Raw genomic sequence first — 15,898 nt, forward strand, 5'->3', positions numbered from 1 at the left:
GATCGGTCTATCACTTGAATATATTGGTGAGAAAATTTAATATTGTTTATTATTTCTTATTTACTTAATTTTAAATTAATATATATTTATATAATAATATATAAATATATATTAATTTATAATATAATAATATATTTTTTCGTCACGTAGACCTGGCCAAACCCACGATGGGTGTGGAAAAAAAAATCCTATTAGTGCCACAGAGCGAAAAATTGAAAATAAAAAACAAAAACAAGAGTAAATCTAACTATGGCCGGCCTTTCATTAAATCATTGTTACAAAGCAATATGCATGCATACATCAGGCATCTTCCTGCACATATCTCCATTCACACAATGTATTAATTAATTGTCTTGTATAACGTTCCCTTTCTCAAGACCATATCTAGAGCGTTAGTGTAGATTAATTTGATATAATATTTAAAAATTTAGAAATTATAGCAATGTAAATTTATTCCTATATTTACGTTTATTATATTATAAATACATTACCTCCATGCTTAGAGGTCCGTTATAGTTGTTTTTTTCCCATTGACTTACGTAATCGAAACAATTTGTTGAATAAGGAGACTCCAATAAGTACTTTTTCACCTGTTAAAATTATTTACGATCTGAAAAATAAATCTTGCACGCGGTATTATTGTTCTAAATAGCAATTAGCGAAACATATTTACCAAGGAAGATCCGGAAAGTCGTGTCACCTGTTTTCACTTTCCCGACTGTTATTTCTATAACACGGGAAATTTGTAATCCATACGTGTATTTCGTTTAATAATACAGGATGGAATAAAGATTAAGAAAGAAAATTTAGCACGATAAAATTGTATATAAGGGGCATTGATGCGATTAAATTTTAGTGCTTAAATATCAAAGGGCTGGAAGATAGAGGTGGGGTTCGTATCTCGAGTGTGGTTAGACTTAACGAAATTTTACTCGTTATTGGCATTTCCAATTTTTTATAGAACTCATCCGTACCCTCAAAATTAAGCCTTTTGCCTTTTTATAATAATTAATAAAATCTCGTAACAGAATGGAGCCACCACACAATTTTATCTTTATGCTAGTAGAACAAAGAGACACTAGCACGAATGCGGTTTGTTGAGGCGAAGCATTAGCGAAGAGCGTTCGATCTCAAAATTGATCGATTGATTTTGATAAATTCTTGCCATTTTCCATTTATTGCGATGAGGAATCCAAAAATGTTATAAAAATGGGGATCCTTAACTTCGTTTTCGATGTCCGTAAAGTGATTATGTCTGTACTTTCTGGCGCGATTAAACGAGTCTAACAGAATCTAGGGGGAACCCAGCATTATAAAAGGACAAATCAATCGATGCCAATTGTTTTGTTCTCGGCTCTCCGAGCCGGCAATTTCAAGCAGAGAGATACGTGCCCAGAACGCCATGATGATACGACGTCAAAATTCCAAAATTGTTACATGGGCTCTGCCTCAATTCTATCGGACATCGCGACGACAAAGTCGCGCGATGTTCTAGTTAGTGTTTAATAAACATATTTTTTTCCGGGTAAGTTATGCAACTCATTGCTGTATTATTTTTCTTATTATAAAGAAGATATCGAGACATATTAAATACTAAAACACTTTATAATGATGTTGTGGACAAGCATAAAGTAGGTTCTGACATATCCTATATCTCTTTTACAAGAAGAAAAACACCAGGTGAGTGACGTGACTTTCCAGACACGATATAGCCTAAATTATAAAATTGACAATATTTATAAGATTATTTATTAATACTTCTGCTTATTTTCATACTTACAGGTCTAATCGCAACCATATAAATATGCCCGGGATACATATTTTTTCCAAAAATATTAGGATCTTCAATACTAAACGGTGAGTGTATTGCGAAACTTCCTTCTACTTGTAAGTGTGGAGAAAAATATTCTTGCGGCATAAAATCTATCAAGAATGAGGCAGCTGGCAGCGGAGCTGAAAAACCATTTTAAAAATTTAAATTTAATCATTCTATTGGTCTTAATATTTTGAATCGAACTCTTTATTATGAATATTTATTAATGTTAATATCAAAATACACTCACAAGCTCTTGTTGACATAAGAGGTCCGTTCCAAGAGGTTCGATTAAATCGAAGGTTAAAAACATAACAGGTGCCTTCCGAACTAGGAAATTTGTTGTTCATTAAAAAATAATCGGCCCTGGAAAATATTATTAAATGCTTTAAAAAATGTTTTTCAAACTTTTATTTAAATTTAAATTATACAATACAGTAGAGAACCGAAAATCGGAATCAATTGGGGACTGGGGTTGTTCAGATTAGTGATTTGTTCCCGATTACCAATTATGTACGAATAAATATATTAATCTGTCCGATGTTGAAATTTTTCTCCGTCGCGTGTCGCTTCGTGTCGAATTTTCGTCGATTTTAGGCCTAACGAAAATTTTTATAATAATAATCGAGGCTATCGTATCGTTAAAAATTATTTCTGCATTTTGTACAAACAAAATAAATATATTGAAGAATATGAAAACATGAAAATTATACTTTAGAAGTAAATTTAGTATCAAAAACGTTCGATTCAGCACCGACTGAAAATCGTTCCGATTACCGGCGATTCCGATTACCGGGATTCCGATTAACGAGTCTCTACTGTATTTTCATAGAATTCAATTTACGTATTAAAATGTGTATAAAACAGGGTCTTCCAAAAACCTACCGTTTTTAATTATTATAATTATGTTAAATATTATCTGGAAACGTTATAATGTTCATTAAAACACAAACAACCAAACACCTTAAGTTGCTGAGAAAATTTAATAACTAACAAACGTTTTCAGCCAAATCTGTTGGCCATCATCAGGTTAAACATATTCGAATGCAAACACAAAATGGAACAAAAAATTTAAATACAAATAAATAAAATAACGGATAAAATATACATATAAGAAAGTAAAAATTAAATATAAATAACAAAAATATATAAAAAATATGTATAGGTTAAATAAATAAATATTAATAAACTACACGAAACTCTAATAAATGCAAGAAGTGCATTTATCAATAAATTATACGAAATTCTGACAAATACAAGATATGCAGTGATAACAAAATCCAGGCATTGAATTAAGAGCTATCAAACCTCTTAATTAAATATTTCCATACCGAAGGCAACCCTTCAGCATCCCTGGCATTAATGCAGGCATTATGTAATCTGCTCTTAAATATTTCAATTTTTTCGGCGCAAAACGCTAAAGTCGGTGAGTGTACAGGTTTAATGATGTCTGCTTCACCCCACTTGACTACCGAGCCTTCAACCTGCGCCATCTGAGATAGAATTGTGGCGTTAGATCTTTTGCTGATGTTGTATTTGTGCTCCCTCAATCTAATCCCTAAGCTTCTATTAGTAACTCCAATGTAGTTTTTATTAATGCCTAGTTCTTGGTTTTCATAAGGAATTTTGTACACTCCAGCCATTCTTTCTTTATCAATACGGTCTTTGTCGTTCCTTAATAATTTGTACAAGTTGGGAGCCCTCTTGAAAATTAACTTGGTATTTTTGCGGGCTGAGATTTCCTTCATGATAGCTTCTTTCTTTCTGTCATACGTGAACTTTGTGAATTTGCGGAAATCCCCTCCTTGAGCTTTTGTTTTGTTATTCTTGTAGTTTTTGATTAGTGTGGTTATCATATCCGCCCTGTACCCTAGAGTTCTAGCGATATGCGATATCCTGTAGATTTCTTTTTGTCTATCAACCACACTACTGCAGTAGAGAAAAGCCCTGCGAACAAGGGCACGGAAAGCAGACATTTTGTATTGGTAAGGATCATTCGAACGCGATGGAATGTACAAAGGGCTATGCGTTGGTTTTACGTACACTTTAGTGATCAAATGTCCTTCCTTGAATTCGTCCGACGTACACGTTTTCGCGTTTAAAACTTCGGCCTCAACCTCTCTATTGTGTACGCTTACTTACTCAAAGCGAAACAAAGGCAAATTAGAAGCCTATTTCACTTCTACTAATTAGCCTAATAATTAGTTCAAAAGCGTGAAATCGAAAGCTGTATCGTGAGACCTACGCCATGTCTCTGATTGTCGGCCCTAAAGTAAAGTACAGATTTATCACCTAGTTTCTGACACTTGGTGGTTCGGCACATCTTTTAATCCTGACAAAACGGCATTTCTCGCGACAACCAGATTTGTTTACTAAATGACAATAGATAGCACTGCGTATAGCGCGCATTCATGAATGATTCTTTAATTCTATGCGATTTTTAGCTCATTTTATTTACATTTAGCTCTTACTATAATTTCTAAAAGAGACCGAAGTATCAAAGGTAACAAATGTGTCAAACGTATCAAGCAGCAATCCATATTAAATATATGCTTAATTTAAGTTTCTGGCAGTCTGTAATGCCTTACAGATTTGAGGCATATAACTAATGTCTGGTAAATACTTTCGAGTTGTTATGATATGACCTCGATCGATCTGGCAAGTGTTTGAAATCAAGCGTGTTGTAGAATCGGTAGTCAACTGTATAAAAGTCTAAAAGCTGTAAGAATAACAAAAAGCTGCAAGACCAGCAAATTTGAAAAAAATTCATAAAAAATTTATCAATTACATAAATATTTTTAACGAAAATAATTACTTACGAAGGGAATTTGGCCGAGAAATTTCTAAGAACCAACGCAGAAAAAGGAATCAGTTCTTTTTCCTGTACAGCTGCTTCTCTGTATTCCGCAAGATAACGAGCAAACAACGGCTTTTCTGGAATCTTAAAATTAAAAATATCGAACTTTATTATTTAATTTAAAATTTTTCATTACATGTTAACAGATAAAATGACTAATGTTAGAGTTAATTTTCTAAACAACTGGGACAAAGATTAGTATTACAGTATTATTGGCTTTGGAAATCTAAGGAGTCGAATATATCCAGGTAATCTCGGTGTTGTAAGTCTTTCAGCATCAGGGCCTTATTTAGGCACAGGTGAATATGACGCTAGGCTAAAGCACCTCAGATGTAGAAATTAAATAAAAATAATTTGAAAAGAGTAAAAGAATTGGATTGACGGAATAAAGTCGCAAAACGCATGGGCTATCCGCAAAGGTTTTTTTAAATGGAAAATTAACCCCTACTTAGGTGTTAAACGAGATTCGTAGAACTCCACGTGAACAGCCTAATAGATGCAAATGAAACAAGTGGAATCGACTTTGAGAGATTTCTTGACACATTACCATGCTCAAGGTGAATTTTTTTTTACCTTCAAAATAAAGTTTGATTATCATGTGGTTGGCATTCTTAAGATAGTATTGCAAATTCCAACTCACATCAATCAAACGTACTGGATGAATGTACTTCTTCTGATATAGCCTTAATCCTTCCAGTTAATTTCTTTTACGTTTGTTCTAACGTTTTCGGCCCACCCTGGGCCATCTTCAGGAATATAATGAATGAACGTGTAGAATTAGAACGTATACATCGAATGCCTTCCGATTCAAATTACTGTGAAACGGTTAAATTTGTTGAAGGAACATTCTCTCGTGCTATGACGATAAGGCACGTGAGAAAATCTCGGTGAAAATTTACTACATAATCGTTAAAATGAATGCTTTACGACTCAAATATCTTGTGATTTCCCTTCATAGCAGTATTTCCACGCTTGTGAAATGCTAGCCGCATCTTTATAGTTAACGCATGTGTTTTTCAATCCAGCCTTGTAAATTTCTAGTGTTTCCATTATTCTAAGCTGGTCTGTGCGGTGGGTGAGTCTTATGATACGAGCATTTCCTAGATCCGCAGTGATACCAGGTTCCGTAGTTGCCCGCGCCAGGGCGGTGGTATATTTGCGTTTCTCTATGTCGTACCGGTGTTCCTTCAACCGTTGTTGCAGGGAGCGTTTGGTAGAGCCTACATAGACCATGTTATTATTAAATCTGCTGTCCCACATAGGGATCTCATACACTCCTGGAGCGTGATTTAAGTCTATTGGGTCCTTTCCATTGCGGAGTAGGTCATATACCGATGGTGGCCTACAATATGCCATCTTGGTTTTTGTGATGTTTGAAATTTGTCTATATATTCCATCAAGGTGGCTGTTATAAGTTACAACTTTCCTCCTTATGTTGTTATCCTCCGGCCCCACCACTTCTGCGTGCCTGTTGTTTTTGTTCCCCTGCGCGCACGTGCGTGCGATGTTATATATTAGGTTCTTGCTGTACCCATGCATAGTTGCCATTTGTTGTATGTGTCTGAGTTCCGTTAAGGTATCCTCATACTTCGAATTGTGCGTGAATGCACGTTTTGTTAAGGCTCGGAAGGCCGCGATTTTGTATGTATACGGATCTTCCGAGTTGGAGGGGATGAATAATGGTACGTAACAATCTTTGTAGAAGACCTTAAACAAGATTTCATTGTTATGTATTTGTAGTTGTAAGTCGAGGAAATGTGCCGATGAGTCGCTTTTTTGGTCTAGTTTGAGGGATAAGCCATATGGGTTATTGTTTATTGTGTTTAGGAACCTATTAATGTCAGGTTCATCCTTCCATATGATGATGATATCATCGACATATCGCTTATAAAGTAGGATGTTGGAACCGAAGGCCGGAATGACTTTATGTTCAAGTTTCCTTATTACCAGTTCACATAGGTCTCCGGATAGGGGGCTGCCCATTGGAACCCCTCGTTTTTGTAGGTAAGTCTTATTACCAAACCGGAAGAATGATGAATAGCAGAGTATGTCCGTGAGTTCTAAGATTTGTTTGCGGTGTGCTGAGGTACCTGCCTGGTTAAGCAAAATGTCCCTTAACTCGCAGAAGCAAGGTTGTATTTTTATAGAAGGGTATAGGGCTTTGAAATCTAGGATAGTGATGCATGTAGTGCCCGTGGGGTTGATTGCCCTCAATGCGTCGATTAGTTCTAAAGAGTTCTTAATGGTCCAGGGGTACGCGTTCATGCGCTCATGTATGATTTTGTGTACCGCCATTTCTAATGGTTTGGTAGGCGAATTCGCTTTATCTAATATCGGTCTAAGGGAAGGGGTCTCCTTGTGGGTTTTGGCAAAAGCAAAGAGCCTAGGGATGGCCGGAGAAGCAACTACCGCGTTACGCAATCCCCATTCCTTAGCAAAATTGGTTTGTGTGAGACGCTTCACTCTTGCTTGCAGTCTTTGTAGGAATCCGTCATCAATATTTTCACATTCCGTGTCATTAATGTATTTTTGCATCATGGAGTTATATGTGGGTCTCTTCATTAGAACAATAGATTTGCTTTTGTCCGCTTTGAGGACTACAATATTCTTATCCTTTAACCATTTTCTTGATTTATGTATTAATTTCCAGAAACCATTATCTGGGTTTCTATTGTTGGTTTTACTTATCTGGATTGCAGTTTTCCATCTGTAATACTCTTTGTGGACGTCCGGCAGTCCCGTTATGAGGTATTCTACTTCTGGCATCACCCTCTCAGGTTGTATAAGCCGATCCTTAGGAGCGTACATGGGCCCATGTTCTAGCGCATTGATGAGATAATGTGGTGGGGAGATGTTGTCCCAGCATATCAGTGCGATGTTATGTAACGGTTCTTTATGAGTTTGTTGACTAGTTATCCACTCTATCTTCTTTCGATACTTCTCGGACAGTTTCTTTTGTAGGATTTCTTGGTATCTGGTCACTCTCTGGTTGAGATCTTGTAGTAATGTGGGATTATCTTCATATAGCAGATTCTCACAGTCAACCAACTGCTTGAGTTTGGAGAACACCGTTTTACGGACTGTTCTTATTGCTTTTCTTAAGCATAGAATGCGTAGTTTAGGTATCAACGACTCGCATCCCGGTGGAAGTCGGATTCTATAGATCGACATAGGAAATACGTTTTTGTTCCTACACGTTATGAGAATGAACGTGTAGAATTAGAACGTTACATCGAATGCCTTACTTCTAATTCTACACGTTCATTCCATAACGTGTAGGAACAAAAACGTATTTCCTATGTCGATCTATAGAATCCGACTTCCACCGGGATGCGAGTCGTTGATACCTAAACTACGCATTCTATGCTTAAGAAAAGCAATAAGAACAGTCCGTAAAACGGTGTTCTCCAAACTCAAGCAGTTGGTTGACTGTGAGAATCTGCTATATGAAGATAATCCCACATTACTACAAGATCTCAACCAGAGAGTGACCAGATACCAAGAAATCCTACAAAAGAAACTGTCCGAGAAGTATCGAAAGAAGATAGAGTGGATAACTAGTCAACAAACTCATAAAGAACCGTTACATAACATCGCACTGATATGCTGGGACAACATCTCCCCACCACATTACCTCATCAATGCGCTAGAACATGGGCCCATGTACGCTCCTAAGGATCGGCTTATACAACCTGAGAGGGTGATGCCAGAAGTAGAATACCTCATAACGGGACTGCCGGACGTCCACAAAGAGTATTACAGATGGAAAACTGCAATCCAGATAAGTAAAACCAACAATAGAAACCCAGATAATGGTTTCTGGAAATTAATACATAAATCAAGAAAATGGTTAAAGGATAAGAATATTGTAGTCCTCAAAGCGGACAAAAGCAAATCTATTGTTCTAATGAAGAGACCCACATATAACTCCATGATGCAAAAATACATTAATGACACGGAATGTGAAAATATTGATGACGGATTCCTACAAAGACTGCAAGCAAGAGTGAAGCGTCTCACACAAACCAATTTTGCTAAGGAATGGGGATTGCGTAACGCGGTAGTTGCTTCTCCGGCCATCCCTAGGCTCTTTGCTTTTGCCAAAACCCACAAGGAGACCCCTTCCCTTAGACCGATATTAGATAAAGCGAATTCGCCTACCAAACCATTAGAAATGGCGGTACACAAAATCATACATGAGCGCATGAACGCGTACCCCTGGACCATTAAGAACTCTTTAGAACTAATCGACGCATTGAGGGCAATCAACCCCACGGGCACTACATGCATCACTATCCTAGATTTCAAAGCCCTATACCCTTCTATAAAAATACAACCTTGCTTCTGCGAGTTAAGGGACATTTTGCTTAACCAGGCAGGTACCTCAGCACACCGCAAACAAATCTTAGAACTCACGGACATACTCTGCTATTCATCATTCTTCCGGTTTGGTAATAAGACTTACCTACAAAAACGAGGGGTTCCAATGGGCAGCCCCCTATCCGGAGACCTATGTGAACTGGTAATAAGGAAACTTGAACATAAAGTCATTCCGGCCTTCGGTTCCAACATCCTACTTTATAAGCGATATGTCGATGATATCATCATCATATGGAAGGATGAACCTGACATTAATAGGTTCCTAAACACAATAAACAATAACCCATATGGCTTATCCCTCAAACTAGACCAAAAAAGCGACTCATCGGCACATTTCCTCGACTTACAACTACAAATACATAACAATGAAATCTTGTTTAAGGTCTTCTACAAAGATTGTTACGTACCATTATTCATCCCCTCCAACTCGGAAGATCCGTATACATACAAAATCGCGGCCTTCCGAGCCTTAACAAAACGTGCATTCACGCACAATTCGAAGTATGAGGATACCTTAACGGAACTCAGACACATACAACAAATGGCAACTATGCATGGGTACAGCAAGAACCTAATATATAACATCGCACGCACGTGCGCGCAGGGGAACAAAAACAACAGGCACGCAGAAGTGGTGGGGCCGGAGGATAACAACATAAGGAGGAAAGTTGTAACTTATAACAGCCACCTTGATGGAATATATAGACAAATTTCAAACATCACAAAAACCAAGATGGCATATTGTAGGCCACCATCGGTATATGACCTACTCCGCAATGGAAAGGACCCAATAGACTTAAATCACGCTCCAGGAGTGTATGAGATCCCTATGTGGGACAGCAGATTTAATAATAACATGGTCTATGTAGGCTCTACCAAACGCTCCCTGCAACAACGGTTGAAGGAACACCGGTACGACATAGAGAAACGCAAATATACCACCGCCCTGGCGCGGGCAACTACGGAACCTGGTATCACTGCGGATCTAGGAAATGCTCGTATCATAAGACTCACCCACCGCACAGACCAGCTTAGAATAATGGAAACACTAGAAATTTACAAGGCTGGATTGAAAAACACATGCGTTAACTATAAAGATGCGGCTAGCATTTCACAAGCGTGGAAATACTGCTATGAAGGGAAATCACAAGATATTTGAGTCGTAAAGCATTCATTTTAACGATTATGTAGTAAATTTTCACCGAGATTTTCTCACGTGCCTTATCGTCATAGCACGAGAGAATGTTCCTTCAACAAATTTAACCGTTTCACAGTAATTTGAATCGGAAGGCATTCGATGTATACGTTCTAATTCTACACGTTCATTCATTATATTCCTGAAGATGGCCCAGGGTGGGCCGAAAACGTTAGAACAAACGTAAAAGAAATTAACTGGAAGGATTAAGGCTATATCAGAAGTAGTATTGCAAAGACGAAGATATCACAGCAACGATCGGATGAAGGAGGCGATGCACATATGGCTTGGACAAGAATCAAAAATATTTTTGCTCCAGAATATAGAAACTTGTCGAAAGATGTAAAAAGTGCATTGCAAGGGATGATGACTACGTGGAAAAATGATATCTTATGTGATCTTATTATGATATACCGTACATATCAATAAAATGCAATTTGCCCTTACTTTAGAACTAATCCTCGTACATATGCAGATCGTCGAGAGCAGAGACGCGGACTTCTCCAAAGTTCGGAGAACACTTAGAGGCCTGTAGTGATTCTAAACTCTACGAAATTAATGTTATTTCTACTAACAGAAAATTAAATAGCAATGTTTTTTGTGCCCTTGACAATGCATTAGTTTTTAGTCCACGGCGCATATATGTTTGAGAGATGTGACAAGTGCCAATGCATTGCTATGGCTCTGACGAGAAGCATTCCCTCCTTAACAGATCGTTCACGTGTTGCGTTGTCTTATCCTATACAGTAGAGCAGGGGTGGCCAACCTTTTGCATACAATGCGCCAATTTTTTGACAGACGAGTTCAAATGCGCCATATAACTCGAACACTTTTTATACCGTCTTACGTTCATTGTTAGGGGTTGATAAATAGAGATAAGACTAAATCTGCTTCGCTCAGGGAAGAAAAAAGAATAACTTAATCACGCAGTTAAATTAATGAATTTATGCCAGTTTATTGAAGCCCCAATTTACGTACATCATATCACACAAAATAAAAAAAACACAAACACACAAAACGCTCTCGCAAAAACTCTGCTTCCAAACTGGACACCACCAGGGCTCACTCAGGACTAGTGTTACCAGATGTTTTTAGTGTTTGCAACCAAAAACTTTTTAAAAGTAGCCCAAAAGTAGCCAACCCCTAAAAAATTCTTTTAATAACCCAAGATTTGTCGATAAAATTAAAAAAAACCATTCGTGATTTTCTGGCAATAACTTTAATCACAATAAATGTTTTCGGCCATTTACACGCCTGTAAACTAATCGAAAATAAAGATCGCAAGACTCAAAATACATGCATACACTGTAATTTACTATGTGGAGAACACGCATTTTATCTGCAAAGTAGATTGCAACGAATTGTGCAACAATGAACTTGCCAAGACAGACTATAAAAAATTAATTTTTCTATGTCATAATTCTTAATTGCAAATAAGCCAAATCTGGCAATATTGCTCAGAACTGACTGAAGCGCCACTTGTAATCGTCCAATGCGCCACGTTTTGGCCACCCCTGCAGTAGAGCATCGATTATCCGACTCAATTGGGGAATGGGGTTGGTCGGATAACTGAAAAAACGGATAACCGAAAAGTATGAAAAAATACATTATTAGTATAGTATATTAGTATATTCCATGTAATTAGTATATTAGTATATCGCTATTAACCTACTTCGCGTTGAATTTTCATCGATGTTAAGCCTAACAAACTTTTTTAAATAATAATCGTCGCTATTGTATCATTAAAAATTATTTCTTTATTTTGCACAAAATAAATACAGAACTGTACTGTATTTTGAATATATATATATATATTCGGGTTACATATTTTACGTAAAGTAGGCCTATACATTAGAAAAAGAGGTCCGAAATTTTGTTTTGCTTCACAGCTGACACTCGTTTTTTTGCCGCTAAATCTCGCACACGTTTTAAAAACAGCAATTGGATAGCGTCGTTATTATTATTTTTTTTTTACTTCTCCTCCTGGTTTATATGGAGATCATAGCGTCGTTAAATAAAATTAAGCCTCGTTTAAATACTGGCCTCCCTTTCATAATCAAGCCAGTGTTGCCAGCTAAAACGCAAAAATTTAACAAAAATAATATTAAAGTAGCAAAAACATAGCCAAATATTGTAGCGCCACATCACTAGCGGACATTTGAATTTGCCCACTAGAACGTGGTCGGTTAACCGATGTGACGGTTGATTGGGAGTCGAATAATCGATGTTCTACTGTAATTTTAATCCAAGGAAAGAAGTAAACACGAACTATGTACTTAAAAATTCAGGTCGTTTCTGTTTATAGTTATTTATGTATTTTTTTTCCTTGCTGAAATTGATAACATCAAAATATAAGTTTACAATCAAACTAAACTTACCGTCAAGTTTTCTAAAGATGAAAAATTTTCCAAATTTTCGCAGAAGTCTTGGTGAGTTTCGCAATATTTGGTAATATCTCCAACTGGTTTACATTTGTGGGAATTTTCATTACAGTATCGAGTTCGATGGATACTAAATTAAACGTAAAAATATTAAAATATATATGTTACAGTAAAAACCCGTTTTTAGTGAAAACGCGTTTTAACTAGTTGAAACTAGTTTTTACTGGATGTCATTGTTAAAACCCGTTTTTTCTAGTTAAAACTAGAATTTACTGCTGTACATGTATTGATTTTAGATAAAACTAGTTTTAACTTTTAACATTAGTTAAAACTAATTTTAGCTACATAAATATGTTTGGGGGAAATAAATAAAGTGATGATCAGGATTAAAACATTTGTATTATTTAATACGATATTTATTGAAAATATTGGTCACACATCTGTGTTATTAACATTAATTAACCCTTTGTCCCCGAAGACACCGATCGATCGGTACCCTGGCTTTTCAAGCAAAACTTCGAGGATACCGATTCATCGTTACTTTGGTAAATAACGATTTTTGTAAAATTTATTAACAACAGATATTATCTCGTTCGATATAAAGTGAATAAAGTATAATAATTCATTATATTAGTTGATAGCAGTATAAAATGTTGATTTCAAACAAATGTTTGATGTAATGTGCGATAATTTCACAACGAATAAACATACATGCATAAGTGTTATATCGAATTGTACAAAACAATATTCTACGTCTTTCTGGCTCAGTGCCAGCAAACAACTATGTAACTAGACAATGTTAATTTTCACAAAATGTTACAAATTATCAAGTTTATGTGTCAGTTCTGATATATATTATTTTTTTTTCTTATAAATTTTTCTAATAAAATGCATTGAAAAATATCGTATTTAAAACTAAAGTTATTAATAAATGCAAGTGATTTTTTTCATATAGATATAATGATAATTTGATTTTTAGTGAATTTTTAAAATAATATCGCCTGACTGACCTATATTGCCTTAGGAGGGATCGCAAAATAAACGTAAACAAGATGTCGGGGGAAAAGGGTTAAAGCGATACGAAATTCATCATACACTATACGAACGTGTTAGCTGAATGACCTTGGTCGAAACAGTTTTTACTAAGCCATTTTGTTAAAACCCGTTTTGTCTAGTGAAAACTAGTTTTAACTCAAATTCATTTTTGACTAGCAGTAAATTCTAGTTTTAACAATGACATCCAGTAAAAACTAGTTTCAACTAGTTAAAACGCGTTTTTAGTGAAAACGCGTTTTTACTGTAACATATACATATGTATTTATAAACTTGACTAAATAATATTCACTTCTCTTATTGTATATGAAGTGCCGTTTGTATTATTAATACTACTATTATTAATATCAGATACCGTTAAGAATTTTTGTTTCAATGGGATCGAATTCGAGTGATCTAAATTTCACAGAAATTTCAGTTAACCATATTAAAACTAGTTCTTACGTAAATAATAACAACATTCAGCTGTACCAATCCGGTTTCAACCATTCTTAAAATCTTAAAAATATATATATTTCGATTAATTAATCTTGAGCATTTCATATATTGGAAAATTTGTACAATTTTATAGTATTATGCCGTAGTCTAAGATACATTCTTGCCAAAAAATTATTTTTCAAAATTATATTTACCCATTTGAACTGCAAATAGTAATTCCAGGAGGTTCAATTGCATCTACTGTCTTCAATTGAACATCGACGATGATGGGATATTGGAAGTAGACAATAAGATACCTTGCTACTTGGTAACAACAGCCGGCGCAGAAAATTATGAAAATTAGAATTTTGAAAATATTTCGGTACATATTTCTTTTTTTCATATTTTCCATTTGCTTTGCTTCCACTTTGGAAAGTGACAAATGGCCATCTTTAGTGGTGACAATTATCTTGTCGAAAATACTGTCAATTGATTTCATCATAAGCGAGTAGTTAATAGATAATAATATAAAAATGTATAATACAACTGATACAACTGTACATTAAAATATTAAACATTATTACTTACTCTTTTTGATGGACAGGACAAACTCGCTTCATTCTGCTAGTATAGTTTGTTTAGAACGAACACATCACTACTCGACATTTAATTATTTAAAGCTGTGAAATACATGTTTACGTCAAAAGAAATGTTCGATCTGAAGTTATTAATAACATTTCACAACTTTTAATTATATTTTAAATATAATTATTTATCTCTCACGCAATCTTGTAGTTAAATCAGGAACAAATTAATATTGTTCTAGTTTATTAAAAACGACAAAAAATATTTTATAATCATTTTCGATTTTTGTTTAATTAAATTTATTGTCATTACTGTAATATGGCTGGTTAGCAGATTCAGGATCGAATCTTGGCAGTCGAAAAATCTTCGAAATTTTTCGGCGTGGTCTATCCAAGGTACTGTTTTTATCTTTCACTACCCAGTCTCCACATGGTGGGAATTGTCGAATCCCAGATGGGCATGAGAAAACATTGTCCTTCGGGCGGAATAAGTGAAAACACACCATTAAATTAATTAAATCCTCTATATTTCTTAAGATTAGTGTTTTAACTAGATTGAAAAAAATAAAGTTTTCAAGCCTTTTTTAAAATTATATCCAACGTGGATTAAAGCTAGGTCCACATTGGGGTAGCCGGAGAGTTATTCCATCTCGGATCCCCAGAATGGTAGTCTGACATCTTAACCGCCTCGGCCATCCAGCCGTCAATACTATAATGTCGTACAATTTGCAAATGATATCAAATTGTTATATCTTACAAATCTTATGGAATTACTATTTCAAATTATGCCTAATATTACATTATTATTAACAGCGCGGATTTAAAAATATTAAACATTTTAAATATAATGAACTATTTTTTTCGGTAACGAAAAAGTAATGTAATTGTGATTAATGGAGAGGGTTTAACAAAAACATTATACAAAAACAATATTCTTTAAATTTCTTCTTTTTGATGCGCATTTTTACTCGAGAACGATGATTACTTTGCAAACTCTCGTCTTCTATAGTTCTTGTCAATATTTTGTATGCATTTAAGTTTGTGTTTTAATGCTGACCAACCATCAAACCGTGCGCGAAAGGATGGTTCCGTTATTTTTTCATAGCATAATTTATCAATTTTTACAACATAAGTATATCCACAAGTTTTCAGAGAAGGTTTACGTACTGTAGTATCACCGTTGCGCCGCCATTAAGATACTGCATGCCCACCAGTGGT

At 35.4% G+C, this 15,898-nt stretch overlaps 2 protein-coding genes across 2 annotated transcripts; one reads left to right on the top strand and one right to left on the bottom strand.

The window, feature by feature from the left end:
- Positions 1-5,600: 5,600 nt before the first annotated feature.
- Positions 5,601-7,841, bottom strand: LOC136968135 (uncharacterized). Its single transcript, XM_067262093.1, has one exon. The coding sequence runs from the start codon at positions 7,839-7,841 to the stop codon at positions 5,601-5,603; it is 2,241 nt and encodes a 746-aa protein (XP_067118194.1).
- A 127-nt stretch (positions 7,842-7,968) lies between these two features.
- Positions 7,969-10,209, top strand: LOC136968136 (uncharacterized). Its single transcript, XM_067262095.1, has one exon. It carries the CDS (start codon positions 7,969-7,971, stop codon positions 10,207-10,209), a length of 2,241 nt encoding a protein of 746 aa, XP_067118196.1.
- The last annotated feature ends 5,689 nt before the right edge of the window (positions 10,210-15,898 follow it).

The sequence above is a fragment of the Centruroides vittatus genome, unplaced genomic scaffold (genome assembly GCF_030686945.1).
Source record: "Centruroides vittatus isolate TY-2023 unplaced genomic scaffold, ASM3068694v2 contig_1401, whole genome shotgun sequence".
Classification (NCBI taxonomy): domain Eukaryota; kingdom Metazoa; phylum Arthropoda; class Arachnida; order Scorpiones; family Buthidae; genus Centruroides; species Centruroides vittatus.

Coding starts and splice junctions, on each gene's coding strand:
- LOC136968135 (XM_067262093.1), bottom strand. CDS start 7,841: ATGTCGATCTATAGAATCCGACTTCCACCGGGATGCGAGTCGTTGATA.
- LOC136968136 (XM_067262095.1), top strand. CDS start 7,969: ATGTCGATCTATAGAATCCGACTTCCACCGGGATGCGAGTCGTTGATA.